Here is a 27,128-nt window from a genome sequence, read left to right as displayed (position 1 = left end):
GTAAATAATAGTGGCTAATTAAAAGAAACCAGCTAATTTGAGAATAATAGTCCTTTTCTCTCTTATCTTTCTTTTTCTCCTCTTTCCTCTTTTGCTCTCTCTCTGACAAAATTTCGCTATCTAGCCCTGAGATACACTATGTGGAGCAAGCTGGCCTCCAACTTGTAGCAACCCTTTTGCCTCAGCCTTGGGAGTGCTGAGATTAGGAGTGTGTGTCACTGTGCCTGGCCTGGAGAATGACAATCTTCCTCTTCTCCCCTGTTCTTCTCTCGTGGGATTGGGGATTGTTCCGAGGGTCTCATGCCTGCTAGGGAAATGGTCTACCACTACATCCACAGCCTAAGAGCTCTTTTTCATTTGTTCAGTTTGTGAACAGGGTCTCTCTCTATAGCCCCAACTGTCCTAAAGCTTGTTCTATAGATCAGGCTGGCCTGGAACTGAGAGATACAGCCACCTGCCTCTGTGGCCCGAGTACCAGGATTAAAGTGTGGGTCACCATTCCTGCGCCCTGGGTTCTTGCTTGTGCTTTTTTGTTTTTCTTTTGGGACTCCTGAAATAGAGTCTCTCTATGAAGCCCAGTCTGGCTTTGAATTTACCAGCTTACTGCCTCAGCCTGTTGAATGCTAGGATTATAGATGTGCGCCGTCATACTAGACCAAATGCCTTAACAGTCATAGCAACTTTTGTTTGGTTTAAGATTGTGTTTTATTTTTTCATGTGAATGTTTTGCCTGCATGTATGTCTGTGCACTGTGCACGTGTCTGGTGCTGAGGAGGTTAGAAGTCTCTCCGATCCCCTGAGACTCGAACTGCAGACAGTGTGTGTTGTCACATGGGTGCTAGGCATTGAACCCTTATCCTATGGGAGAGCAGTCAGTGCTTTTAAACGCCAATCATCTCTCCAGCCCCTGGTTATTTTATTTTAAACTATTTCATGTTTAATTATGTGTCTGTGTATACGAGCTTGTGAGTGCGGGTGCTGAAGGAGGCCCAAAGAGAGCATTGAATTCCCTGAATGACAGGCGGTTGTAAACCACTCAGTGTTTATGGTGGGAGCTGAATTTAGGTCCTGGGCAGGAGCTGTATGCACAGACAACCACTGAGCCAGAGATTCAGTCCCCTGACAGTAACGTCCTGGGGACCCAAACTCCAGCTTTTTTGTTATTCACAGAAAGCTCTGTAACCACTGAGCCACACCCCCAGTCCCTACTGATATATTTATATTTGTGATGGGGTCTCATATAGTTCAGGCTGGTGTTATACTCACTATGTAGCTAAGGGTAACCCTGAACTCTTAACCCACCTGCCTCTACCTCCCAGGTGTGGAATTACAGTCTTGTGCCACCATCCCTGGCTTATAATTTATTTATTTTACTTGGTTATTTTAAAAATCATTATACAAAGCAACAGAATTCATAACGGCATTTTTTATACTATCCCAAAGATGTCAGTTTCTACCACCATAGCAAAATCAAGTGAGCACTTAACCTTGAAAAAACAGTGACCTTAGCTGTCACTAAAAACAATCCCCTCCCTAGGCCTGTAACCTTAGCTGGTGGTAAAGAAGTGGATGATTTTGTTGTTATCTGTCAAGCTTTAAGGGAGGTGTCTAAGTTTACTCTCTGTTTGATAAGCACCATGATCAAAATGAACTTGGAGAGGAAAGGGTTTATTTTATGTTTTCAGATCACAGTTCACCACTGAGGGAAGTCAGGGTAGGAATTCAAGCAAAAGCATGGTGAGGACCCTGAGCCAAAGCTGCTTACCGACTTGCTCTCCTGCTTGCTCCCAACCTTCTGGTGAACTATCCAGACCCAGGCTCACAGCCCAGGCCCGCCAGCCTAGGGATGGTAGCACCTACAGTGGGCAGGGGCCCTCCACTATCAATTAACAACTAGGAAAATGTTCTACAGACGGGCCTACAGGCCGATCTGATATAGGCAGTTCCTCAATTGAGGTTCCATCTTCCCACCCAAAGGGTATCAAATTGACAACCAAGATTAGCCATCACTGGGAGAAATCAAAACACCTAATGGTCAAGTTATCTGCACAAATCTCAGTGAAAATACTTTGTAATTCTAGGTTTTAACGTTGAAGATCTCCACATTGAAAGATGGAGGCTGAAGAAGGTGGCGAAGCACCACCTCCTGAAAGCGAAGAGGCCCCTCCTCCTCCTATGGAAGAGGAAGCTCCGCCTCCTCCCTCTGAGGATGACACTGCCCCGCCTCCTCCCGAGGAGCAGGCCCCGCCCTCCGAGGAGGGTGTGGCCCCACCCCCTCCGGAAGAGGACTCGCAGCCGGCTCCTGAAGGAGAGGCCCCGCCCACCCCGGGCACAGACACCACGCCCCTCTCTGTACAGGGCGCTGGTCCTTCAGTGACTGACTACAGGAGTCTGATTCCTTCAGACGAGGAGCTAACGCTGACCGACGATGTAGGGTCCAGCCAGAGCAGGGTCCGACCGAGGCTCGCCCCGAGGCCTGTGCAGTCAGTGCTGTCGGATGGGCTTTCTCAGTCTTCCCGGCGCTCCTCCAAGTACCGCCGAAGTATGAGTGGCATTCCAAACCTCCAGGAGACCCTCAAAGAGAAACAGGTTTGCTGCTGATAGGGCTTGTGGTGGGAAAGCTCTGAGATTTTCCATGGTTTGAAAATACATTTTTCTTTCTTTCTTTGGTTTTTCAAGACAGGGTTTCTCTGTGTAACAGCCCTGGCTGTTTGTAGAACAGGCTAGCCTCGAACTCATAGACATCCACCTGCCTTTGCCTACTGAGCGCTACATTTTCTTCATACTTAACATTTTTATACATGTTTTCACTTCTTTTAGGCAAGATTCAGAGAAGCAAGGGAAAGCCGGAAAATGAGAATTGACCCCTCATACAAATACATATTTGAAATTCTAGCAGAGAGGCTTGGGCTGGACATGGTAACCGTGGAAGAACTAATTTTGGATTGCCCATCGGTAAGCTGAAGTCTTGCCATCATTTGTTTTTGTTTTCCCCTTTATTTAGGGGTGTGTACTTGTGTGGGGGTGTGCAGGAGCTTGGGTGTGTTCCTCCATCACTCTCCGTGCAGGAGATGTGTGCATTAAACAAGAGGCGCCATCATGAACAGCTGGATGGAAATAGGGTGTGGTTTTCAGAAACAGGATTGCTCTGTTGGTCTCATGTCCCAGCCACGGTTCCTGAACTTGTTTACGGAGGAAACCGGATGGGCGAGCCACCTTGTTTTCCCGCCTGAAAATTGCTAGGCCATTTTGTCTCCCTCTGTACTGGAATCCTTGCGTCTCTGCAGGAGGTGCAGCCACAGCCCTTGGGGCCTGCGCATGGCATTCAGGAACAAATGGGTGATGTGAGTGAGTGGGACCGGACGGCGGGGTCGGAGAGCCTGCCTTCATGATCGCCGGCTGGATTTTTGGGCTTGCGGGCCCTGTTGCGAGAAGACTTTTTCATTGGCTATCATGCTAGCACAGGAGTGGGAGAGGAAGCTTGTGCGTGCAAACCCTCTGTGTTATTACTTTTCTGTTGCCGTGTTAAAACGCCAAGACCAAAAGCAACTTAGAGAAGATTTATTTTGGTTTTGCTGTTCCAAGAGGGATAGAGTCCATAATGGTGGCAAGCAGGGAAGTGACAGGAACAGGAAGCTGGCTGGTCATGTTTTTCTCCACATACTGGAAGCAAACAGAACAGGAAGTAGGGTCAGGCTATAAAGCCCCAGACCTGCTCCCCACTGACATACTTCCTTCAGCAAGGCTGCACCTCCGAAAGGTTCCATAACCTCCCCAGCGAGCACCATCACCTGGGAACCAAATGTTCAAAGTCATCAGGCTGTGTGTCTCATTCAAGGCGCCTCACCTTCCATTTGGCTTTCCTGGAATATATCTCACCATTTGGGGTTGTATGGGTAGTATTACCTTCAAGGCTTCCACGGATGAAGTCAGACTTTGCTTAAGACCCAGGAAATAGGAAACACGGATGTTGAAGGAAACATCAAGCCAGAGCAGGTACTTCCTGCTTTCTCTCTGCTATCATGCTAGCGTGATATGAACACGTAAGAGGACCTCAGGTTGATCCCCAGAACCCATGTTAAAAAAATAAAAACAAGATCACCACCACCACAACAACCAACCTACCAAGCAGCCTGGCTCAATGGCACGTCCTTGTTATCTCAGCTAGGGAGGCAGAGACAAGTGAGTCCCTGGGTCTCTTTGGCCGAGTGGCCCAGCCCACCTGGGGACTTTCAGAACAGCAAGAGACCCCTTCTTAAACAAAATAGGTGGACAGCAGCCGGGCGGTGGTGGCGCACGCCTTTAATCCCAGCACTCGGGAGGCAGAGACAGGCGGATCTCTGTGAGTTCGAGACCAGCCTGGTCTACAAGAGCTAGTTCCAGGACAGACTCCAAAACCACAGAGAAACCCTGTCTCAAAAAAACCAAAAAAATAGGTGGACAGCACCTGAGGAACCTCCGAGCTTCCCCTCTGGCCTCCACAAACACCCCCCACACATGTGCATTGACGCCTACACACATAGGTGCACATACGTACATGTACCTCTTCATGTGACTGCCCCATCCACACAAAGTTTGAAATCCACGGCCCTGAGGAGTCCGGCTTTGTGGTTCCCCCATCCTCCAAGCTGTAAGCAGAGAGAAAAACTCTCCTCCAAGAGAAACTTCCGTATGGAAGCAGAGGAAGGGAGAGGCAAGAGTGCTAGCTTGTTATTTCACTTAGGATGTTGATGCACATCTGCCTGTGTGGCCTCTTTCACCTTCTGCTTTCTAAGAAATCACACTGACCCTTCAGAAGTTGAACACAGGGCTGGAGAGATGGCTCAGAGGTTAAGAGCACTGACTGCTCTTCTGGAGGTCCTGAGTTCAATTCCCAGCAATCACATGGTGGCTCACAACCATCTGTAATGAGATCTGGTGCCCTCTTCTGGCCTGAAGGCATACATGCAGACAGAATACTGTGTACATAATAAATAATTCTTTAAAAAAAAGAAGTTGAATACAAGCCTCATGCTCATAAGTGTGGAAGAGTCTCATGACGATACTTGTTTTTTTTTTTTAATATTAGTTTGGTTACAATATGGGTCAAATTATAATTGCTGAAAGGACTGTTGCTTACTTAAATAATTTGTCAAGCAAAACCATTAGTAGAGGGTTTTCTGTTCTTTTTTTTAGATTTATTTATGTATTTATTTAGTATGTATACAGTGTTCTGTCTGTATGTATGCCTGTGGCTAGAAGAGGGCACCAGATCTCATTATAGATGGTTGTGAGCCACCATGTAGGTGCTGGGAACTGAACTCAGGACCTCTGGAAGAGCAGCCAGTGCTGTTAACTGCTGAGCCATCTCTCCAGCTCCTAGCCCCAACTTGGCTTTCTTAATAGTTCCTTGTGTTTACCTCCACTTGGGCTTAACCTCTCTTATGACATCCTTTAAGGCTGGGTCAAGTAAGTGGCTAGGAAAACCTTTATGTGTAGATCATTAATGTAGAACCAACCCATCTCAGTGGGATCACTTAAACCCTGGAGTTAGGGGCCAGCCTGGGCAGTATGGAAAGACTGTCCATCCCTGACTTCCTCCTTCCTTTCCTTTCTCTCTTCCTTCCTCATGTCTCTCACTTTCTCAAGTCTCAGGCTTTCCTACATATTCCAGACTGTCCAAGAACTCCATACATAGCCTAGCCTGGCTTCAGCCTCCTGAGAGTGAGTATAGGTGTGTGTCACCATGCCCTACTGTGAGATATTACCTCTTTAGAAAGCAGGCTGGTGGTGGCTGGGGAGATGGCTCAGTTGGTTCAGTAAAACACGGGCTCTGCTAGTAAAAATACCTGTGTTTACTCTTCAGAACCCGTGTAAAATGCCAAGCACAGTGGAATGGAAACAGGCAGATCTCTGTAGCTGACTGGACAGCCAGGGGAGCCTTATGTAGCGAGATCCAGGTCAGCCTGTCTCAAGCAAAAACAAAAACAAAAATGAGGTAGATCCAGAGGAATGATACTCTAGGTTTACCTTTGGTCTACACACACACACACACACACACACACACACACACACACACACCTTCCCATGTGCATGTGCATACATTCCCCAGTCATCCTCCCAGCCAACCAATCAACCGACAGTTCAAGTGTGCTGTTTGGGCTTTGTCGACTTGATACAAACCTAGACATACCTGAGAAGAGAAATCTCTGTTGAGGAATAGCCTCAATCCGATTGGCCTGTGAGCACATCTGGGGATGGGACTTTTCTTTTTTTTTTTTTTTCTTTCTTTCTTTTTTTTTTTTGGGGGGGGGGTTTCGAGACAGGGTTTCTCTGTGGTTTTGGAGCCTGTCCTGGAACTAGCTCTTGTAGACCAGGCTGGTCTCGAACTCACAGAGATCCGCCTGCCTCTGCCTCCCGAGTGCTGGGATTAAAGGCGTGCGCCACCACCGCCTGGCGGGACTTTTCTTGATGACTTGATAGTGCCAGAGGGCCAGTCCACTGTGGGCAGTGCCATCCCTGGGCAGGTGGGCCAGGAATGAACAAGAAAGGTAGCTGAACAAACCAGGGGAAGCAAGCCAGCAAGCAGTCTCTTCTTCAGGTCCTTCCTCCATGTTCCTGCCTTGCTTCCCTCAATGATGGGCTGTAACCTGTAAGATGAAATGATTTATTTTAATCTCCCCAATTTGCTTTTGTTCATGGTATTTCTCAACAGCAACGGAAAGCCAACTAGGACACCAAGCAATGAAATTTACCTGTCCTCCCTGCCGTCTCTAGTGGAGTTAAGTTAGTGGAGTGTCTGCCTTTTTTCGCATGTTCCTGCTTTCTGATCTATCTATTCCCACCCTGCCCCCACCAGCTTTCTTTTTTTACTTTTTATTTTGAAGAGAGGATCTCTCTAAGTTACCTGGGCTGGCCATGAACTCACTCAGTATCCCAGGCATACCTTGAACCTGTGATCCTTCTGCCTCAGCTTCCCTAGTCACAGGGATCACAAACCTATGCCACCAGGCCTTTCAGGAAGGTCTTTCTTATTTTCTCAGTCTGAGAAGGGGCAGGGATTAACTAAGGTACTCGAAGCAGCACTACATGAGTTATTTCCCCGGAAAGCCAGTATCATTTTTTTTTTTTTTTGAGACAGGGTTTCTCTGAAGTTTTTGGTGCCTGTCCTGGAACTAGCTCTTGTAGACCAGGCTGGCCTCGAACTCACAGAGATTCGCCTGCCTCTGCGTCCTGAGTCCTGGGATTAAAGGTGTGCGCCACCACCGCCCGGCAGCCAGTATCATTTTATTGATCCTCATTTTTTTCTTTCATTTAACAGCTGGATCCATTCAGCCGTTTTTTTGAGAAAGGCGGATGTAAGACACTGAAATTTTTATATCAGGAAGGAGAGGCTCCAGGTCTAGGTAAGGATGTTTTCTTTTTTCTTTTTTTTTTTTTTTTGAGCTTTGAGGCAACTTTATTGTTCCATTTCACTCCAGCGAGGGCTAAATCACATGTGCTCCCACTACAGATAAGATGTAATAACTTTTTTTTAAAAAAAGATTAATTCATAAAAAAGCAAATTAACAGTACTAGATTGGAGTTCTTTCCCAGCCTGGGCTATAGAGAACAGAATAGGCAAGGGAAAAGGAAGGAAGGAAGGAAGGAAGGAAGGAAGGAAGGAAGGAAGGAAGGAAGGAAGGAAGGAAAGAAAGAAGGAGGGAAAGAAACCATGATTCACAAATATAGGAGAAGATGAATACTATCTAAATGACCTAGAGAAGGTTGTGGTACTCCTTTTCCTGTGGATAAAAGCTTTTGAATGCCATTTCCTATTCCACAAGTTTACTTATTCTTTTTTTTTTTTTAAAAAAAACTTTTTATTGATTCTTCGTGGATTTTACATCATGTTTCCTGATCCTACTCATCTCCTCACTCCCTTGCTTCTGCCCTCTGCCCTTGCAACCTTTTTCCAAAACACAATTTAATAGTAAAACCAAACCAAACTGAACCAAACGAATAATAAAAAATTTTCAACATGGAAGCTGCAGTCCCATTGAGTCACACAGGATACCCTTTAGTCCATACTTCTTGACCTCTAAGTGTTCGTTGCAATGAATTCTGGCTGAGGTCTAGCTCAAGGTCTGGTTCGAGGCCTCTGATGTTTGCTACACTCTTGATACTGGGCCCTCACTACGAAGCCTCTTGGATATCCTGTTGTTGCCTTGCATTGCAGAGCTCCTGTAGCTTTAGATTTGCAGGTCTGGCCCCTTCACATGCTCCAGCAGTTCCTAGATGAGGTGGTTGTTGGGGTGGGCTACCTCGTGCTCCTGGTTCTGGGCCTAAGTGGTAGCAGGGTTGGTCAGCCTGCCAACTTTTCCTTATTGTCACCACCCAGGCAAGCTCTCCAGAACTGCCCTGCCATGCTCACCCAATGTAGCAGACAGGAAGGAGAAGGGCCAGTTCTCCTGCTCTCACACCCTAGGTAAGGATGTTTTCTGAGGGCCCTGGGCTCTAAGTGAGCTGGCTAATGTTAAAGTGTAGCCTAATTTTTCCTTTTAAACTTAGAAGATTTCCACTTTTACAGCAAAAACTTGACCAGAAGCCCATGTTTAAAAAAAAAAGTGTTTGAGGGGTTGGAGATGTGTCTCAGCTATTAAAAGCACTTGCAGCTCTTTCAAGGGGACCTGGGTTCATTTTCCAGCACCTACATGGTGGCTCCCAACCATCTGTAATTCCAGTTCCAGGGGATTTGATTCCCTCTTCTGGCTTCCCGTGGCAGTGCATGCATGCCGTACACAGGCATACGTGTTGGCAAAAACACAGTGAAGTAAAAGAAATCTTTAAAAACATTATCTTAAGACTACTCCAGGGTCATCAAGATGGCTCATCAGGTAAAGGCACCAGCCACTAAGCCTGGTGACTGGACTTCAATCTAGGACCTACATGGTCGAAGGGAGAAGCAGCTCCTACAGGTTGTCTTCTGACCTCCACATGCATGCTCCAACACATATGTGTGTCAACACAAAATAAGTGTAATTAAAAAATTCCATTTTCAGAAGCAATCATTTGAGACCTTGCTGTCATGATTTGGGAAGAGATATCAGAGACATTCCAACCTCTACTGGGAAATACACTTTTCCATTAGAATTTAATTGCAGTTTCCTGGAACAGGTGGACCATTTTGTCCATATGTTTTCAGATGACTTGAAGTAGTCACGATGCCTCTTTGGAGCCCAGCAGCTGCCCCCTGTGGCTCTGGCTCAATGTCTTCTGGCTGTTGCAGCTATTAAATGCACATCTGGCTTTCCTATATCACTCCTAAGGTAATTAGCATGCAACCAGGTTGCTATGCCTTTGTTTCAATAACTAGGTACTTGAGTCGTCCTTTCCCTCTCAGGCTGCTTTTAAAAAGTAGCGTGTGTGTGTCCACGTGTGTTGGTATGTATTCAGGTGCCCCTGCATGCATGTGTGTATGGGGTACTGGGGCCAGAGGACAACCTCTGCTGGCATCCTCGGGAATACTGTCTGCCTGCTTTGAGACAGGTCCTTGCATTGGCCTACAACTTACCAATTAGGAGAGACTGCCTGCTCATTACGCAGTCACTTACCAAGCTGGCTCAGTTCTGTGGCTGTATGTTCAGTTCTTGGCGTTTGTTTTCAGAATGTGGCCGAACAATCACTGGCGTACCCAAAGGGTCGAAAATGATGAGAATATATGTGGACAACGCGGCTCCAGAAAAGCTGAAAGGACTGTGCATATTTTTTGTTCGCTGTCGTAATGAGGTTGCCGTCAACTCTAAGACCATTTATGAGGTATGCTTTAAAACACCGGCAAGTTGTTGTGTTTCTCCAGTCCCTTTATCTTCGTTTCTATGTGGAAGACTGGATTGGGTTCCAAGGAAATGGTGTATTTGTATACTCAAAGAAACTAAGGTACTGGCTTTACTAGAGCTGAGTTGTTGTCGTACTATAGATACTGCCTTTAAAAGTTTATGTTTTGAAAAGATTTGAAAGTTTATGTTTTTAAGACAGGGTTTCGTACAGCCCAGGCTGGCCTTGAACTCAAGCTGTAAGTATGTGTATATATGTATATATATGTGTGTGTGTGTATGTGTATGTATGTATATGTATGTGTGTATATATATGTGTGTGTGTGTGTGTGTGTGTATTCAGTGTCCTTGAACCCTAGCCCTCCCCTCCCACCTCCACTCACTTCTCAAGGGCTGGATTTGCAGGCATGCGCTACTGTTCTAACTTGCTTCCTGTTGCTGCAAATAAAATACTGACCCAAAGCAGTTTGGGGAAGAAAGGGTTTATTTCCTTTCCTCTTCCAAATCCCAGCACAGCAACTGAGGAGTTGAGGCAGGACCGGAAGCAGAGACCATGGAGGAGCGCTGCCTATTGACTAGCTCCCCCACGGCTGGCTCAGCCTGCTTTCATACAGTCGGACCATCTGCCTAGGGGTGGCCCAGTGGATTGGGCCCTCCCACATCGATTAACCAGGAAAACGACTCTCATGCCCACAGCCCAGTCTGTCTGAGGTAGTGTCTCAGTTGAGCTTCCCTCTTCCCAGGCAACTCTGGCTTATGACGACTTGATGAAAATGAACCAGCACAGCCACCAGCCTGAAGTCTATGAAAACTTGCATCTTCTGTATGGTGTGCACAGAATTACCACGTGCCCACTCTTCAGGGACACATTCACGTCTGTCCATACAGTCTTTTTTTTTTTTTTTTTTTTTATTTATTTATTATGTATACAATATTCTGTCTGTGTATATGCCTGCAGGCCAGAAGAGGGCACCAGACGTCATTACAGATGGTTGTGAGCCACCATGTGGTTGCTGGGAATTGAACTCAGGACCTTTCCAAGAGCAGGCAATGCTCTTAACCTCTGAGCCATCTTTCCAGCCCTGTCCATACAGTCTTAAGTACTAGTTACTACACCCACTCTTTGCTCAGCCTTTTAAATTTTCAGTCATTTTAGGAGAAGAGGGAACTGACTTCCGGTCTAGCCGTTGCTAACCTAGTCAGGGGCTGGACCGCAGGATGGAAGCAGCAAATAGAGTTATGGAGATGAGAATTTGCCTCCAGGTTGTTTCCTTTGGCTAGTGGCTCATCCTTTTGGAGACACGGGCGGTGCCTGAACCGGGAACAGCCACACCCTCTTTGCTGGCTTGTCCTGAGACCTCTGAGAGATAAACTGTTGCTGTGCCGCCTGATTGGCTGTAGATCCTCAAAAGGCGTCCATCCTGATTGGCTGTAGATCTTCAAAAGGCGTCCATCCCGATTGGCTGTAGATCTTCAAAAGACGTCCATCCCGATTGGCTGTAGATCCTCAAAAGGCTCCCATCCTGATTGGCTGTAGAGCCTCAAAAGGCTCCCATCCTGATTGGCTGTAGATCCTCAAAACGCTCCCATCCTGATTGGCTGTAGATCCTCAAAACGCTCCCATCCTGATTGGCTGTAGATCCTCAAAACGCTCCCATCCTTTCTCACGTTCTTAGGGCGACTAGCTGCCTTGTGGAGAGGGCCGTGTCACAAACCAGTGTAAATCACAACAGGCTTCTTTCCTGTTTGGGATCAAAGACAGCCTGGCGAGAGGTGGTTGAGGAGGACACTTGTCCCCCCTGGGCCCTTGTAGGTACTTCCCTGTGTCTCCCGTGGGTGAGACCTCCGCTGTCAGCTAGTGCCCTTCATGAAGAATCTGCTTTTTCCCTCGCGGCTTGCTTTTCCCTTTCTAAACTCTTGTCTTACCAGGCCATCTCTGTGTCATCAATTTCAGTAATGCTCTGCTCTCTTTAGTTTATCTATGGCACAGTGTGTTCTTCCCTTTCCTCTTCCTTTCCCCTTCCGCTCCCCGTTCCCTTCCACCTTCTCCCTCTCCTCCCCTTCCTTGCCTTTCCTCCTCCCACCTTCTCCCCTCCCCCTGCCCTCTCCTCCTAACCCTCCTTTTCCCTCCCTTGTCTTCCTTTCTTTTTGTTCTGAGGATCTGCTAGCCAAGTGTTCTCCTACTCAGTTACACCGCCAGCCTTCGTTGTTTTTGAAGGAAGGGTCTCACTATGTTACCCAGACTGGCCTTTCTCCTGGGCTCCCGCGAACCTGCCTCAGTCTCCTGCGTACCTGGGACTACTATTGTCTGTGACCATTGCCTATTTATACTTCAGGTTTTTTAGGGAGGTGCAGTTGTATGTACACACAGTTTAAAGAGGTATAGGTTCTTTGAGCCTTGTGATGCAGGGCTGACCTGTACCCCACTCCCCAGAAGGAGCCCTTGAGTCTGTTAGATGAGGCTGGAGAGTTGGCTCAGAAGATACCACTCTCAGAGAGGACCTGAGTTCAATTCTCAGCACCCACATCGGGTGGCTCATAATCACCTTTAACTCCAGATGCAGGGATGTGATACCTTCTTCTCTGGCCTTTGCTGCATTCATGGGCACAAACCTATGTACATATGTTAAAACAGTATAAATATGTTTAAAATCTCTTTTAGAATATTCTTTCATTTACCTCCGCATTGCTAAATTTAGCTAGCTCTACAGGTCTCTTTTTTTAACCATTTTAGGCATTATTGTGGGCTTTTTTCTATAGATGAGAATTTAGTTGTGTTTTTTTTTTTTTTTTTGGCAAAAACCAGAGACTCACTGTGTAACTCTGGAACTCACTATGTAGATCAGGCTGCCTCAGCCATCCACCTGCCTCTGCCTCCTGAATGCTGGGATTAAAGGTGTGCGCCACTATGCACGGCAAATTTAAATCTGGCCCTCCCCCTTTCAGCCCTCCCTTCCTCTGACATGATTACATTCCTACTGCTTAGGTAAGTATTGGTTCATAACTATGTAAATGTAATCACAGCAGAGGCGTTAGAGTGTACCAGCTGTTTTCACAGTCACGACAGCCAGGAAGAGAGAATGGGCATATAGTAAGGGGCCAGGACAGGATGCAGCCCAGAGACGTCCTCAATGACCCATTTCCCTATCTCCTGTTCTGTACCACTTCTCCATATAACCGTCTTCTTACAAAGGAATTTATCTGTGGATTAGTTCAGAGTCTTGATGAGGTAGCTCTCTGTGGAAACACATCACATATATACCCAGAGGCATGCTTCCCTAATCCCCCTGGGCATCTTTCACATTGATGACAAAGATTCACGAGACTGTTTTCATGAACAGGGCACCTTATACTTGAGGACGTTCTTATGTGACAGGCTCAGTTGTCTTCCCCATGCCTCGGCTAGGTTGCAGGGCACAGTCCCTCCTCTTGGTAAAGTACAGAGGAAGGGGCTGGAGAGATGGCTCAGCGGTTAGGAGCACTGGCTGCTCTTCCAGAGGACCTGGGTTCAATTCCCAGCACCCACATGGGGCAGCTCACAACCATCTGTAACCCCAGTTCCAGAAGACCCGACACCCTCACACATATATCTATGCATGTAAAACACCAATGTACATGAAATAAATTCTTAAAAAAAAATACAGTATAGAGGAAAACATGTCCAGGGAGACCTGGCAGATCTGATGAAAGAGTATTGGTGTTTTAGTTCTAAGGTCCAAAGCACTTAGCCCTTTCTCCTGTACTTTACCAAGTGTGTCACGTGTTCACGGCAGGTGAAAAGTGGCGTATGAGTTTTTCCTCAGCTCCTTAACGGATTAAACATGTAACCATTGAATACCACCTTTCAGGATGTGCTATTTACCGTCTTGGATGCGTCAAAAGGCCTCTTGGAAGGGATCAGGAATATGCTGCAACACATATTTCTACCGGCTATTCTTGCAACCAACAACTGGGGCGCTTTAAACCAGTCCAAGCAGGGCGAATCTGAGAAGCATATTTTCACAGAAACCATCAATAGATATCTTTCATTTTTAGATGGTAAGTGTAAGAATTAATGTTGGGTAAACAACTCAACATCAGATCGTTAGCTGCAAGGTACATTACCGGAAACAGGGTTTATAGAAGGGGTCTCTAAAAGGAGGTGGTAATAAAAGTTTCCAGGAGACCTGGAGATAAGAAGGGAAAACCTGAGAAACCCTCATTACTAGGGAGCTCTGCAGGTAAAAGAGTAATGGGAATCTCTTCTTGTTCTTGGTCAAAAGTTTGCCACTAAAATATACATACTTATGCTAGAGAGGAGACTCATCAGTTAAGAGCATTTGCTGCTCTTGTAAAAGACCCAGGCTTGGTTTCCAGTACCCACATGGGACCTCACCACCTCCTGTAACTCCAGTTCCGGAAGATCCAATGCCCCCTCTGACCTTCATGGGTATTGCATACATGTGGTGCATGTGCATATACTCATGTACACACATACATGTACATGGAAAATAAATACTTTTAAACCATGCTTTATGGTGATTTCTCTAAAATGTGCTTTTATCACTTATTGCAAAAATATACAACTTTATTCATAAGTCATCTCACAACTTTTTTTTTCTTTTCTTTTTGAGACAGGGTCTCACGTAGCCTTGTTTTTAAGTCCCTTTGTAGCCCAGGATGGCCTTAAACTCCTGATCCCTTGACTCCACTTTCACAAATATGGGGTGAAACCCAGTATGCCTGGTTTATGTGGGGACCAAACTCAGGGTTTTATGCTTGCTAGGAGAGCACTTGACCAACTAAGCTACATCCCTGCCTATAGAATTGTATCTTTATGAAGCAGGCTATCCTATAAGTTTCTCTAAATATTGCAGCTGTTGATATTTAATGTATGGGCACTTCTTTATACTATATCGTTTTGTTCCTTACTGTATCGTTTTCTTCCTTACTGTATCATTTTCTTCTTTATACTGTATGATTTTCTTCTTTATACTGTATCATTTTTTTAGGCGCTAGAATAAGCATTGAGGGCACCGTGATGTTAAAAAAGGTAGACAATATCGACTTCTCCAAACTGCATACCTTTGAAGAAGTCACAGCTGCGGCGAGCAACTCCGAGATGGTGCATCAGCTGGAGGAGGTGCTGATGATGTGGTACAAGCAGATCGAGCAGGTAAGGCCACTCCGTTTCCCCTCGAGCCCCAGGCTTATGGGTTCTAAACAGGACATGTATCCCTGGTCACTTGTGTGTTTCTAATACTCGCCATGAAAGACAGGGAGGGTGAAAATGACAGTGACCAGCCACAGAGATCAACACTGAGTAAGGACATCCTGGGTGACCAGTGGGAGTGTGTTGCTGCTGTCAAATAGGTTCCGCCTAGGCTTTTCAAAGCAATGTTTCAATGTCAAAGCCTATAGCCGTAAAAGCAAACAAGAACATAGCCTAGGGGCTGGAGAGATGGCTCAGCGGTTAAGAGTATTGCCTGCTCTTCCAAAGGTCCTGAGTTCAATTCCCAGCAACCACATGGTGGCTCACAACCATCTGTAGTGAGGTCTGGTGGCCTCTTCTGGTCTTCAGGCATACACATAGGAAGAATACTGTATACATAATAAATAAATAAATATTTAAAAAAAAAAACATAGCCTATACCAAAATTGCTGGGGCCGTGGAGGGAGCTCAGTGATTGAAGTGCTTGTCGTGCAAATGTGAGTGCTTGGGTACAACCCTAACACCTAGATAAAAGGCTGGTGTGTCAGGCAGAGGTGGCACACGCCTTTTATCCCCCTACAGTGGGAGGCAGACACAGGTGGATCTCTTGTGAGTTCAAGGTCAGCCTGGTGTGCAAAGAGAGTTCCAGGACAGCCAGGGCTACACAGAGAAACCCTGTCTCCAAAAACAGCCACCACCAACACAAAAGGCAGGTGTATTGGCTTACACCCATAATCCCAGGACTGGGAGAACAGAGATGGGTGGATCCCTGACACTTACTGGCCAGATGGTCTAGCCTAAATGGTGATCCCTGGGACTCAAAACCAAGCATATGGTACCACAGGAATGACAACTGCGTTGACTTCTGGCTTCCATTCTGCACGCGTCCGTGAGGGCATGCACACTCACAGACTAACAGAGCTACAGATGTTGAGAAGAACAGACCCCTCATGATTTAATAATCTTCCAAATACCATCACACTGGATCAGGCCTCAGCGTATGAGTTTGGCGGGGGAGCATCAGCATCCAGCCCATTGCCATGCCAAGGGTATCATCACTTTTCAAACCCCACACCATCATGCCACAATCCCTTTCACCCATTTCCTGTTGGCTCAAGTGCATTTTGTGCCTTCTCTTAACTGATGTCTGGTAGTCCTCTACAAAGAAATCGTGTTTGGGGACTGGAGAGATGGCTCAACACTTAGGGACACCTGTTGCTCTTGCAGAGGACATGAGTTTAGTTCTCAGCACCCACAAAGCCCCTCACAAGCCACCTGTAACTCCAGGGGATCCGATGCCCTTCTCTGACTTCCGTGGGCACTACAATGCATATGGTCCACTGTCATACATGTAAGCAAACACTCATATACATAAAATAAATCTTAAAAAGGAAGTGACCTGCCGGGCGGTGGTGGCGCACGCCTTTAATCCCAGCACTCGGGAGGCAGAGGCAGGCGGATCTCTGTGAGTTCGAGGCCAGCCTGGTTTACAAGAGCTAGTTCCAGGACAGGAACCAAAAGCTACGGAGAAACCCTGTCTCGAAAATTAAAAAAAAAAAACAAAAAAAAAAAAAAAAAAAAAAGGAAGTGACCTTAGATGGCAGAAAGAGCTACTTAAAAAAATTGTATTTTGTTTGATAGACTTTTCAATATTTAAATTATATCTGTTATCCATTATTTAAGGAAGTAGAGAGGTTTAGTCTTCCATTCTACTTCTGTTGTTACAAAGGACAGTATGCATATGCTTCTTTTACGTGCGCTCAGGAGTCTCTCAGTGGAATCCCTCTGAGCATTTGAGTAGAGGGCTCTTATTGAATAGTATTGTGCCCTCCAAATAGTGATTATTGTAGTTTTACCTCCAGTACTGTGGTTAAAAAAAAAAAGAAAGAAAGAAAGCAGGGCTGGGAATGTGAGTGCTTGTCTCACACATACAAAACCCTAAGTTTAATTCCCAGCCACACACACACACACACACACACGCACGCATGCATGTGCACACACACACACGCATGCACGTGCACACACACACTCACCCAAGTAAATCAAGGAGGAAAGGACTCACAATTCCAGGCACCTACCCACCACTGTAGGAAAGTCAAGGCGCCAAGAATCTGAAACAGCTAGTCATGTAACATCCATTGTTAAGAGCAAAATGAAATAAATGCATGCTTACTCATGCTCAGCCCCTACCTACCCATATATAGAGAGGTAATGTAAATATATCCTTACATAGTCCAGCATCCCTTGCCTAGGGAATGGTGCCACCACGGTGGACCAGGTGGGTCTTCCCACACATTAGTTAAGGCCAGCCTGCTCAAGGCTAATCCTCACTGAGTCTTATGTGACAATCAAAGATAATTGGCACAGTGGTGGTTGAGTTGATTTATGTACTTTACAGAAGCATATGGCTGCTCTCATTTCTTCAAGCCATTGGTTATAGCCGGAATCGTCAGATTGCCCTTATATCAGGTGTGCACTGCCGTTTTGATTGACCTTGCACTATCCTGATTACGACTGGAGTTGAGTGTATTAAATGGCTGCTTAGGCGTCTTCTTTGTTGACTTGCCTGTCCAAATCCTTTGCTGGGTTTTCATTTGAATTGCCTGGTGCTATCTCACTGAACTGCTGGACTTTATTTACATAATCTTTCCCAATTTTAATTCTTTGTTGTTCCCCCCTATGTCATGTCTTTTCATTTGGCAGGGTGTCTTTAGGGATATTAAGGTTTGAAATTTTAGCAATGTTTATTTTGTTTTATTATGTGTATGAGTGTTTTTTGCCTGTGTGTATGTGTACTACATGCCAGCAGTACCCATGACAGCCAGAAGAGGGGGCTACAGATAGTTACGTGATACTCAATTGCAGGTCCTCATTGAGAGTGAGCAGATGAGAAAAGAAGCCGATGATTCGGGTCCACTCACTGAACTGGAGCACTGGAAGCGTATGTCAGCCAAGTTCAACTACATCATCGAGCAGATTAAAGGGTCCAGCTGCAAGGCCGTCATAAATGTGCTAAATGTTGCACACTCCAAGCTGTTAAAGGTAAAAGGTCTTCTGTTGTAAACCTGGATGTACTTTAGAACGTCTTACCAGAAAATTACCCTTACCAAATGGCTTCTAAAGTTTTGGGGCATATTGTGTCTGTATATCACATAGATATGCTCCACGGAGGCCAGAATGTTGGATCCCCTGTAACTGGAGTTAGTTACAGGCAGTTGTGAGCCACATGGCACAGGAGCTGGGGACCAGATTCAGAGCAGCAAGCACAGTGAGCTGCTGAGCCATCTCTCTGCCCTCCACCTCACTCACTAAATAGGTGAGGCTGGCTGGCCAGCGAGCCCCAGATATTCGCCTGGCCCTGGCTCCCCAGCTCTGGGATGACATGTGTTTCACTGCACCCAGCTTTTTTGACATGGGTTCTGGGGGTCAAATGCAGGTCTTACTTTTATAGAGATACTTTAATGACGAAGCTCTTGCCCCCATCCCACAAGGATGCATCGTTTTTGCATGTTCATACTTTCGTAGACATCTTGGTCTAACACTGTAGATAGTTTAAGTCAGCAGTTATCCCTACTGTGCTATAGAAAAGCCAGAATGAGCCGGGCGGTGGTGGCGCACGCCTTTAATCCCAGCACTCGGGAGGCAGAGGCAGGCGGATCTCTGTGAGTTCGAGGACAGCCTGGTCTACAAGAGCTAGTTCCAGAACAGGAACCAAAAAGCTACAGAGAAACCCTGTCTCGAAAATTAAAAAAAAAGAAAAGCCAGAATGAGTTCCTCCTGTCGAGTTGTACTTTTGGGGTCCTCTCCAGTCTTTTGTGGCCACCATTCCATTTTGTTCTGTGGCATTAGATGGTTTCTCTTTACACAGTAGTCACGTATTTAGAAGCGTGAAGCTTTTGAATCAAGCTTTCTTGTTTATCACCGTAGTTTCCAGTTGATAAAACCAAGATTTATTTCTCAGTTTTGACAGTTCATCTATGGAGTGCCATCCAGAGAAGTGATCATTTTTATTTTGAAAGTGTTTGGGGAGTTGTAAATCAGTGTAGACTTTCTGTGGTATAGAGCAGCTCTGGGGAGGTGGCTCAGCTGTTAAGAGCACTTGGTGGCTCTTACAGAGGATCTGCTTGTACATGGTTTCAAACAATCATCCCTAAGCCTAGCTCCAGGATGTCTGATATTCTCATCTAACCTCCCTGGGAACTGCACACATGTGGTTTCGCAGACATACATGCAGACAAACACTCCACACATAAAATAAGAAAAGAATGAACCTTACAATAATAATAATACCAATAATAATGATGATGATGATGATAACTACATGGAAAGACAAAAGCAAACGTTCTGCTCAGCATACATTTCCCTATACCTCCATTCCACCTCTTTTCCTTGAGATCATTTTATTATTTTTTTAAAGATTTATTTCTAATTTATGCATACACATGTTTTGCCTACATGCATGTGTGTGCACTACATGAGTGTCTGATGTCTGCAGAAGTCAGAGGAAGGCATTAGGTCCCTTGGAGTTGTAATTAAAAGCAGTTGTGAGCTGTCATGTGGGTGCTGGGAATCGAACCCTGGTCTACTACAGCACCCAGTGCTCTAACCACTGAGCCATCTCTCCAGCCTCCCCTACAGGTCATTCTAATTTACAGTTGAGCCTTTTGCTTTCCATGTTCTTCTCTTATTCTTTGTCTCCTTAAAGTTTGTATTTCTCTGTATAAAAATGCAATAATGTTTTTTTTCCTCTTTTGTAAAACGTTTAGACAGTAGGTATAAAACAAATGTCTTTTCATCGTATTCCCCTTAGCCCCACTTCCCATTCTTGATTCCGAAAGATAACACAGCGCTCTGCTCTGGTCTTCCAAATTCCCACCACGGTGACCCATGAGCTCTGCTTACGGTATTAGAAGGCTTCTCTAGCCCACAGCTCCGAGCTCTCCCACACTCTTTCCACAGGCCAGTTTGTAAGGCCTCAGCACCACACGGTCAGGGTCGCTGCAGCCGTGACCTCCTGTCTCTGCCACTAGCTTTCTGTCTCTCTCAGCACTCTGAGGAAACACTAAGATAACGGGAGGAGGGAGGCTTCACCTTGGCTCATGGTTTCGGAAGTATTTCTGGAAGTATTAGCCTAATTGCAGGGCAGGCCTGGTGGAGCTCACAGTAGCAGGAGCGGGTCGCAGAGGCTTTAATATGCTGTGGACCAGGAGACAGAGAACATAAGCTGGCAAATGTGGAGGCCTTCCTCTCTCAACCAGTCAGGCCCCAGCTCCTAAAGCAGTGGTTCTCATGCTCTGGGTTGAGACCCCTGGGGTCGAATGACCCTTTCACAGGGGTTGCCTAAGACCATCGGAAACACAGATATCTACATATGATTTGTTACAGTAGCAAAATTACAATTATGAAGTAGCAATGAAAATAATTTGATGGTTGGGTTCACCACAGCATGAAGAGTTGTATTAAAGGGTCACAGCACTAGAAAGGCTGAGAACCACTGTCCTGAAGCCTCTCTACAGCCTTGAGAACCAAGCATTGAAAACACGAGCCTTTGAGCCACGTTTCTGATACAGAGTTCAACAACTTGGAAGAAAATGTTGATTTCCAACCGAGTCCCATTTTGCTAATAAGTATATTTTCTTTGAGCCATGTTCTAATAATGCGGCTCACTATGGAAGATCCGGAACTATTAGATAATGTCTTAAGTACCCATTTTGGGAAAATCACTCTAGGTAGAAGCAGGTCCAATCCAAGCCTATAGACAGAACATTAATTACAAAGGATTAACTTTATTTTTAGCCAGTCATTTAACATGCTTGTAATGTTGTCTTAAGTTCTATGAGAAAAGGATATCCCAGGGGCTGGAGAAATTGCTCAATGCAATTAACTGCTCTTCCGAAGGACCCTAGTGTGGTTCCTACCATCCATATCAGGTGGCTCACAAGCACCTGTAACTCCAGCTCCAAGGAACCCTCTTCTGGCCTCCTAAGTTAACCTAAACTTGCACACCCATCCCCCATATACACATAATTTAAAAATAACAGTAAATCATTTTCTTAAAAAAAGATTTATTTATGTTTATTGTTGTGTTATCGGCAGGCACGTTTGCATATCAAAAGAGAGTATAAGATCATATGGGACAGTTATAGACAATTGTCAGCTACCATGTGGGTGCTAGGAATTGAACTCAGGACCTCTAGAAGTATAGCCAGTGCTCGTAATCACTGAGTCATCTCTCCAGCCCAAGTAAATCTTTTTCAAAAATAAAATAAAAAGTATACCAGTCACACTTCAATATTTTTTCAGTGTATTTGCTCAGGGGAAACAGCTTGAATTTCATGACTAAGTTGAAGCCCACCAAGATGTGTGGATTGAATTCTTACGCAATTTTGATTCCATAGAACTGGCGTGATTTGGATGCCAGAATCACCGACACAGCAAATGAATCCAAAGATAATGTGCGGTATTTGTACACCCTGGAGAAAGTATGCCAGCCCCTCTATAACTACGACCTGGTGAGTATGCTCCTGAAGGCGCAGTTTCTAGGGCCTGGGGGTATGGCTCGGAATCTAAAATGTTGAAAAAGTGTGGTTTCTAAAATTAGCTTGTGTCACTGAAGCAGTTGGCCATGGCATTTTATCTCAGCAAGGGGAAGCAAACCAGAACGGCATGCATGATAGAGTTCATTCCGGTGTCTCCATCTAGGTGTCCATGGCACATGGAATACAGAACCTGATTAATGCCATCAGGATGATTCACAGCGTGTCGAGGTACTATAACACGTCAGAAAGGATGACCTCTTTATTCATCAAGGTGAGATTCTATTATTATTATTATTATTATTATTATTATTGTTATGTGTCTGTCTGTCTGTATGTAAGGTGTGTGTGTAGTGGGGTGCAGTTGTGCTGCAGAAACTTGTGGAGGTCAGAGGACACCACTGCAGTCTGATTCTCTCTACCTTTACACTGTCCCATGATTGAACTCAGAGGACACCACTGCAGTCTGATTCTCTCTACCTTTACACTGTCCCATGATTGAACTCAGAGGACACCACTGCAGTCTGATTCTCTCTACCTTTACACTGTCCCATGATTGAACTCAGAGGACACCACTGCAGTCTGATTCTCTCTACCTTTACACTGTCCCATGATTGAACTCAGGCCGTTTGGCGCGAGGAACAAGGGCCTTGACTTGCTGAGTCAGCCCGCCAGCCCATCATGGTGAGTTTCTAGGCCACACACAGGGTCCTAGGAAACAGTTCATAGTTCTTTCCATTTGAGCCACAGGAGGGAGCTGGGAAGTTTGGGGACTCTCAGTGATCTGAATTTTCAAACTTCCACATTGGGGTAGGGTGGGGTGGAAGTGGGAGTAAATTTGGGGGTGAAGTGGGGTGGGGTAGAGGTGTCAATTGGAGTCAGGTGTTGTAGGAGTAGTAACGAGTGCCCTTCTCCTTCCGGAGGTCAGCTCCAGGCTTCTTGCTTAGAGGTCGCTGCTCTCTTCAGTTTAGTCACTCCAAGTACTTTCTTTCGCGCCTACCCAGTAGATAGGCCTTCAGTTTGTTTTAAAAGCTCATGTTGCATCATGCGGTTAATCATTAGAGACTTTAAAAAAGTTATCCAAGAAGCATTCACATAGAATCGAATTAGATGTGCAAAAGCACACGTCAGTTCTATAAAAGGAAATAGGGATCTAGCTGCACGCTGCACCCCAGATGACCAGGAGAATCCTCTCGGCCCTTTGGCTTCCTTCTTGCTACTGATGCTCCCAGTTGAGATCTTTCTTGGTTCCAGCTTATTAACATTTTTTCAACATTGTGAACCAGAACATGATGGTTGGTTGTAATGTCAACTTGACATAAGTTAGGGTTGTCTGGACTCTTTTTTTTTTTTTCTTTTTGGTTTTTCGAGACGGGGTTTCTCAGTGTATTCTTGTCTGTCTTGGAACTCGCTCTGTAGACCAGGCTGTCCTTGAACTCATAGAGATCCTCCAGCCTCTGCCTCCCAGCTACCACCCCTAGTACCACCCGTTTGTTTGTTTGTTTGTTGTTTGTCTGGATTCTTTTTTTTTTTAAAGATTTATTTATTTATTGTATACAGTGTTCAGCCTCCATGTGAGCCACCATGTGGTTGCTGGGAATTGAACTCAGGACCTCTGGAATAGTAGTCAGTGCTCTTAACCTCTGAGCCATCTCTCCAGCCCCCGTTTGTCTGGATTCTTAACTGGGAGTTATCTCTGTGGCATTGACCTGTAGGCAAAACTTTGGGGGCATTTTCTTGATTGTTGGTTGCTGTGGTCTTTGGGGCATTTTCTTGATTGTTGGTTGCTGTGGGCGGGTCCAGCCTATTGTGGATAGCTGTATCCCTGGGCTGGTGGTCCTCGGTTCTATAAGAAAGCAGGCTGAGCAAGCCATGAGGAGCAAGCCAGTAAGCAGCACTGCTCCATGGCTTCTGCATCAGCTCCTCCTCCATCCCTGACTTCCCTCACTGGTGGACAGTGATGTGGAAGCAAAGCCGTAATAAAACCCTTTCATCCCCAGGCTGCTTTGGGCCAGTGTTTTCTCACGGCAATAAAAACCCTGAGGCAACCACTCAGACTAGTGATTAAATATTGCAAGTTTCTTTGACCACTGATGGTTTTTGTGACTTGTACATAGCCTCACTTTGGGATTTACTTTTTCTTTTGCTGCAGAAACTAACCCTGGGGCTGGAGAGACGGTTCAGCAGGTGAAGGCATTCGCTATAGAGCCCACTGCTGAAGTCTCTCTGAGCCACGACTGAGGCTGAACTCATTATTACCTGTAGGGACATAGCTTTGTGCCGCCACAATTACCAATCTTTAGCGTTTCCTGGAGTGATCATCCTTCTCCAATCATGTCCTGCATGCCTGTGGATGTGATCTTGCATGCATTGTGCATTTAAAAACTCCTCCAGGTTCTCTGTATGTACTGAGATGAGTTTTTCTTCCTCCTCTCCCTCTCGCCCCCTTTTCTCTGTCTCCGTCTTTCTCATTCTATCTCTCTCTCAGCCTCTCTGCTAAGGTCCCAGGATTCCCAAATGGCCTCAAATTCTCTTATGTAGTAGAAGACATGAATGACCTTTAACCTTTGATCCCCTGCCTTAGCTTCTGAGTGCTGGGATTACAGGACTGCACCCATTTTGAGTGATGCTCAGGGTGGAACCCAGGGCCTTGAGCTTGCTAGGCGCGCAGTCTCCCATTGGTCTATAATCCTTCTCTTAACAGTCTTGTGAAGGCTAGCCATCATTACTTTGGAGTTGATCAGACCTACTGTATGCAGGACAGATGGAAAATGTGCTTGACTTTGGGACTCATGGCCCCAGTGACCTAACTGCAGTAGGCAAATGTGACTTTGGAGTTTCTTTATTTTGATTGGATTTGTGTTTTTTTTTATTGTGATTTATTTACTCTATAAGCTTATTTATTATCACATTGATCATATATATTATGTTTCCCAAAGTCGTTTACCTATGGCTACTTTGTACCCTACCTCTACTTTAGGTCACAAACCAGATGGTGACAGCGTGCAAAGCGTATATCACTGATGGAGGAACAAACCATGTGTGGGACCAGGAGACCCCGGCCGTCCTCAAAAAGATCCAGGTTTGTGAAAGTCTTTCATTCCCATCAGGTTCTCACCTGCCAATTCAGTGTCGTTTACTCTGCTCATTCATAAAACATGGCTCACTGGGAAGCTGTCGTGAGTGGCGTAGTGTGAGACCATGAACAAGGATCGTCATCGATACATCACTCCGGTGGGGCTAGACGGCTCGGCAGTACAGAGTGCTGTAACTCATCTCAGGGGACCCAAAGCCTTTGCCCCTGTGGGCACCTGCGCATGCGTGCAACCCCTCCCCCGTAATTAAAAATAAGTCTTTGATGTGTCGCCGTGGCAACGAGAGGAGCCGGTCAAAGTGTTGGGAGGACTGGGGAAACTGACAGGCTCCGGCTGGTTTGTCATTCTGGACTCTAACACTCACCTCTCCTGCCCCACCCCAGGCCCTCTCCCACGCTAAGTATCTATGATCAAATGACAATAGAGAAACAGGAAGCAGAGCCTCGAATCCTAGAACTGGACAGATTGGGCTAAGGGTGTAGTTAGCTAAGCCTGCCCGAGTCTCTGTGTCGCATCTCAGACACCACAGAAAAGGAGGCTCGGAGGCACACACCTGTGCCCCCAGCACTGGGCTGGTAGAGATGGAAGGATGGGGAATTCCAGGTCAGCCTTGGCTACACAGGGAGTTTGAGACCAGCCTGGGCTACATGAGATCCTGTCTCACACAACAGCAACAAAAGGTAGAGAAATCAGTGGCCAATGCGGAAACTGTTCAGAGGACTCTCCTGTAGTTACCCAGAGAGGTTGTAAGCACCTCCACTCCCCACATATAGTCCAGGCAGAGTTATTACCCATCATACAGACACAGATTGTTTTTCTGGTGTCAAGAGCACTAATCGACAAAGAAAAGAATCGTCAAACACCGAGCCCTCATAAGAAAGCTGAGAAGCAGAACAGCTCGCAGTAACTTACAAAAGGACAGGGCCCAAGATGCCTACAGCGACAGGAAGATGCCTTCGGGGTGACTTGAAAGTCCACACACAGCTTTCACCGTTTGACAGCAGAATGCGAGTTTTGGAAGAAGCTTTGAAATGTGTCCAGAGAATACCCTTAAAACGCGGTGAAGAATAAAATAAAAAAATAAATAAAAGAAGTCACCCCTGCGAGGGCAAGATCGTTTATCAGAAGGGATGAGCCAAGCCAGTTGAAACAGAGTGTCAGACTAAGCAAGAAAAAAAATTCTCAGAAAAATGGGAATGCTCCGGAGCCAGTGCTGAGGGCAAGGACAGCCAAGAAATAGCTGAGTGACTGTCTTAGTCAGTGTCCTATTGCTGTGAAGAGACACCAGGACTGTGGTAACTCTGGTAAAGGAGAACATTTATTGGGGCTGACTTACAGGTTCAGAGGTTTAGCCCATTATCGTCATGGCGGCAAACATGGTGGCTTGCAGGCAGACATGGTGCTGGAGAAGGAGCTAGGAATTCTACACGCGAATCAGCAGGCAGCAGGAAGAGAACTAGAGCTTCTGAGACCTTGAAGCCAATTGACACACCTACTCCAACAAAACCACGCCCACTCCAACAAGGCCACACCATTAATGCAGCCCCCTAAAGCATTCAGAGTAAGTCTCTCGGGGGCCATTCTTAGTCAAAGCACCACACTGAGAAACTTTGCTGTGTGTGTGTGTGTGTGTTTAAAAAATAAAACTAGGCCGGGCGGTGGTGGCGGACGCCTTTAATCCCAGCATTCAGGAGGCAGAGGCAGATGGATTTCTCTGCATTCGAGGTCAACCTGGTCTATGTAGCAAGTTCTAGATCAACCAGGGCTATGTAGTAAGACCCTGCCTTAACAAAACAAGTTATCAATGTAAAGTCTTCATGTTGTGTGTTCACGGATGTAACAAGTGCTGGTGCCAACCATGTGGGGATACATGCCTGCAATACCCAGGAGGCGAGTCAGGCAGGCCAAAAATTTGAAGCCAGACTGGTCTATGTAGTGAGAGACTGTCATAAACAACAGAAAAACTAGCATGCTGGTACAAATATGGATGCCAGCTGAATACAGATATCATCAGAGAAAATTTCCAAGCCTCTGGGGGATTTTTATGATTTTTTTCTTTTTCTTATGTTTCCTGAGAATTTTATACGTGTTTACAATGAAATATGATGGCACCTGCTTGTTGTAATATGAGCGGCAGGGCTGCGTCCCCGGCACCCAGCCGCCCACATGGCTAGCTTATGCCCTGAAATAATTACACAGAAACTGTATTCTTTTAATCACTGCCTGGCCCATTAGCTCCAGCCTCTTATTGGCTAGCTCTTACATATTGATCTAACCCATTTCTGATATTCTGTGTAGTACCACGAGCTGGCTTACCAGGAAAGATCTTAACCTGCGTCTGTCTGGAGTGGGAGAATCATGGCGACTCCTGACTCGGCTTCTTTCTCCCAGCATTCTCTTCTGTTTACTCCACCCACCTAAGGTTTGGCCTATCAAATGGGCTAAGGCAGTTTTCTTTATTAGTTAACCAATGAAAGCAACAGATAAAATACAAGAACCACCTCCATCACCT

General features: G+C 45.8%; 1 protein-coding gene across 2 annotated transcripts in view; it reads left to right on the top strand.

The window, feature by feature from the left end:
* The first annotated feature begins 2,112 nt into the window (after positions 1-2,112).
* Dnah8 (dynein axonemal heavy chain 8) overlaps positions 2,113-27,128 on the top strand; it is a 225,873-nt gene continuing 200,857 nt past the window's right edge. The window contains exons 1-10 of one of the 2 annotated variants that reach the window (XM_057794552.1): positions 2,113-2,589; positions 2,821-2,955; positions 7,301-7,385; positions 9,626-9,777; positions 13,643-13,832; positions 14,786-14,949; positions 17,851-18,027; positions 21,384-21,497; positions 21,688-21,795; positions 24,502-24,603. In XM_057794552.1, the coding sequence (XP_057650535.1) occupies positions 2,113-2,589; positions 2,821-2,955; positions 7,301-7,385; positions 9,626-9,777; positions 13,643-13,832; positions 14,786-14,949; positions 17,851-18,027; positions 21,384-21,497; positions 21,688-21,795; positions 24,502-24,603 (1,704 nt within the window). Of the gene's footprint in view, positions 2,590-2,820; positions 2,956-7,300; positions 7,386-9,625; positions 9,778-13,642; positions 13,833-14,785; positions 14,950-17,850; positions 18,028-21,383; positions 21,498-21,687; positions 21,796-24,501; positions 24,604-27,128 lie in introns of those variants that run through there. The other variant, XM_057794553.1, reaches the window with a different exon arrangement.

Source organism: Chionomys nivalis, chromosome 19 (assembly GCF_950005125.1).
Source record: "Chionomys nivalis chromosome 19, mChiNiv1.1, whole genome shotgun sequence".
Lineage (NCBI taxonomy): Eukaryota > Metazoa > Chordata > Mammalia > Rodentia > Cricetidae > Chionomys > Chionomys nivalis.
The sequence above is the reverse complement of the archived record's forward strand: the minus strand, read 5'-3'. Positions and strand labels throughout refer to the sequence as shown.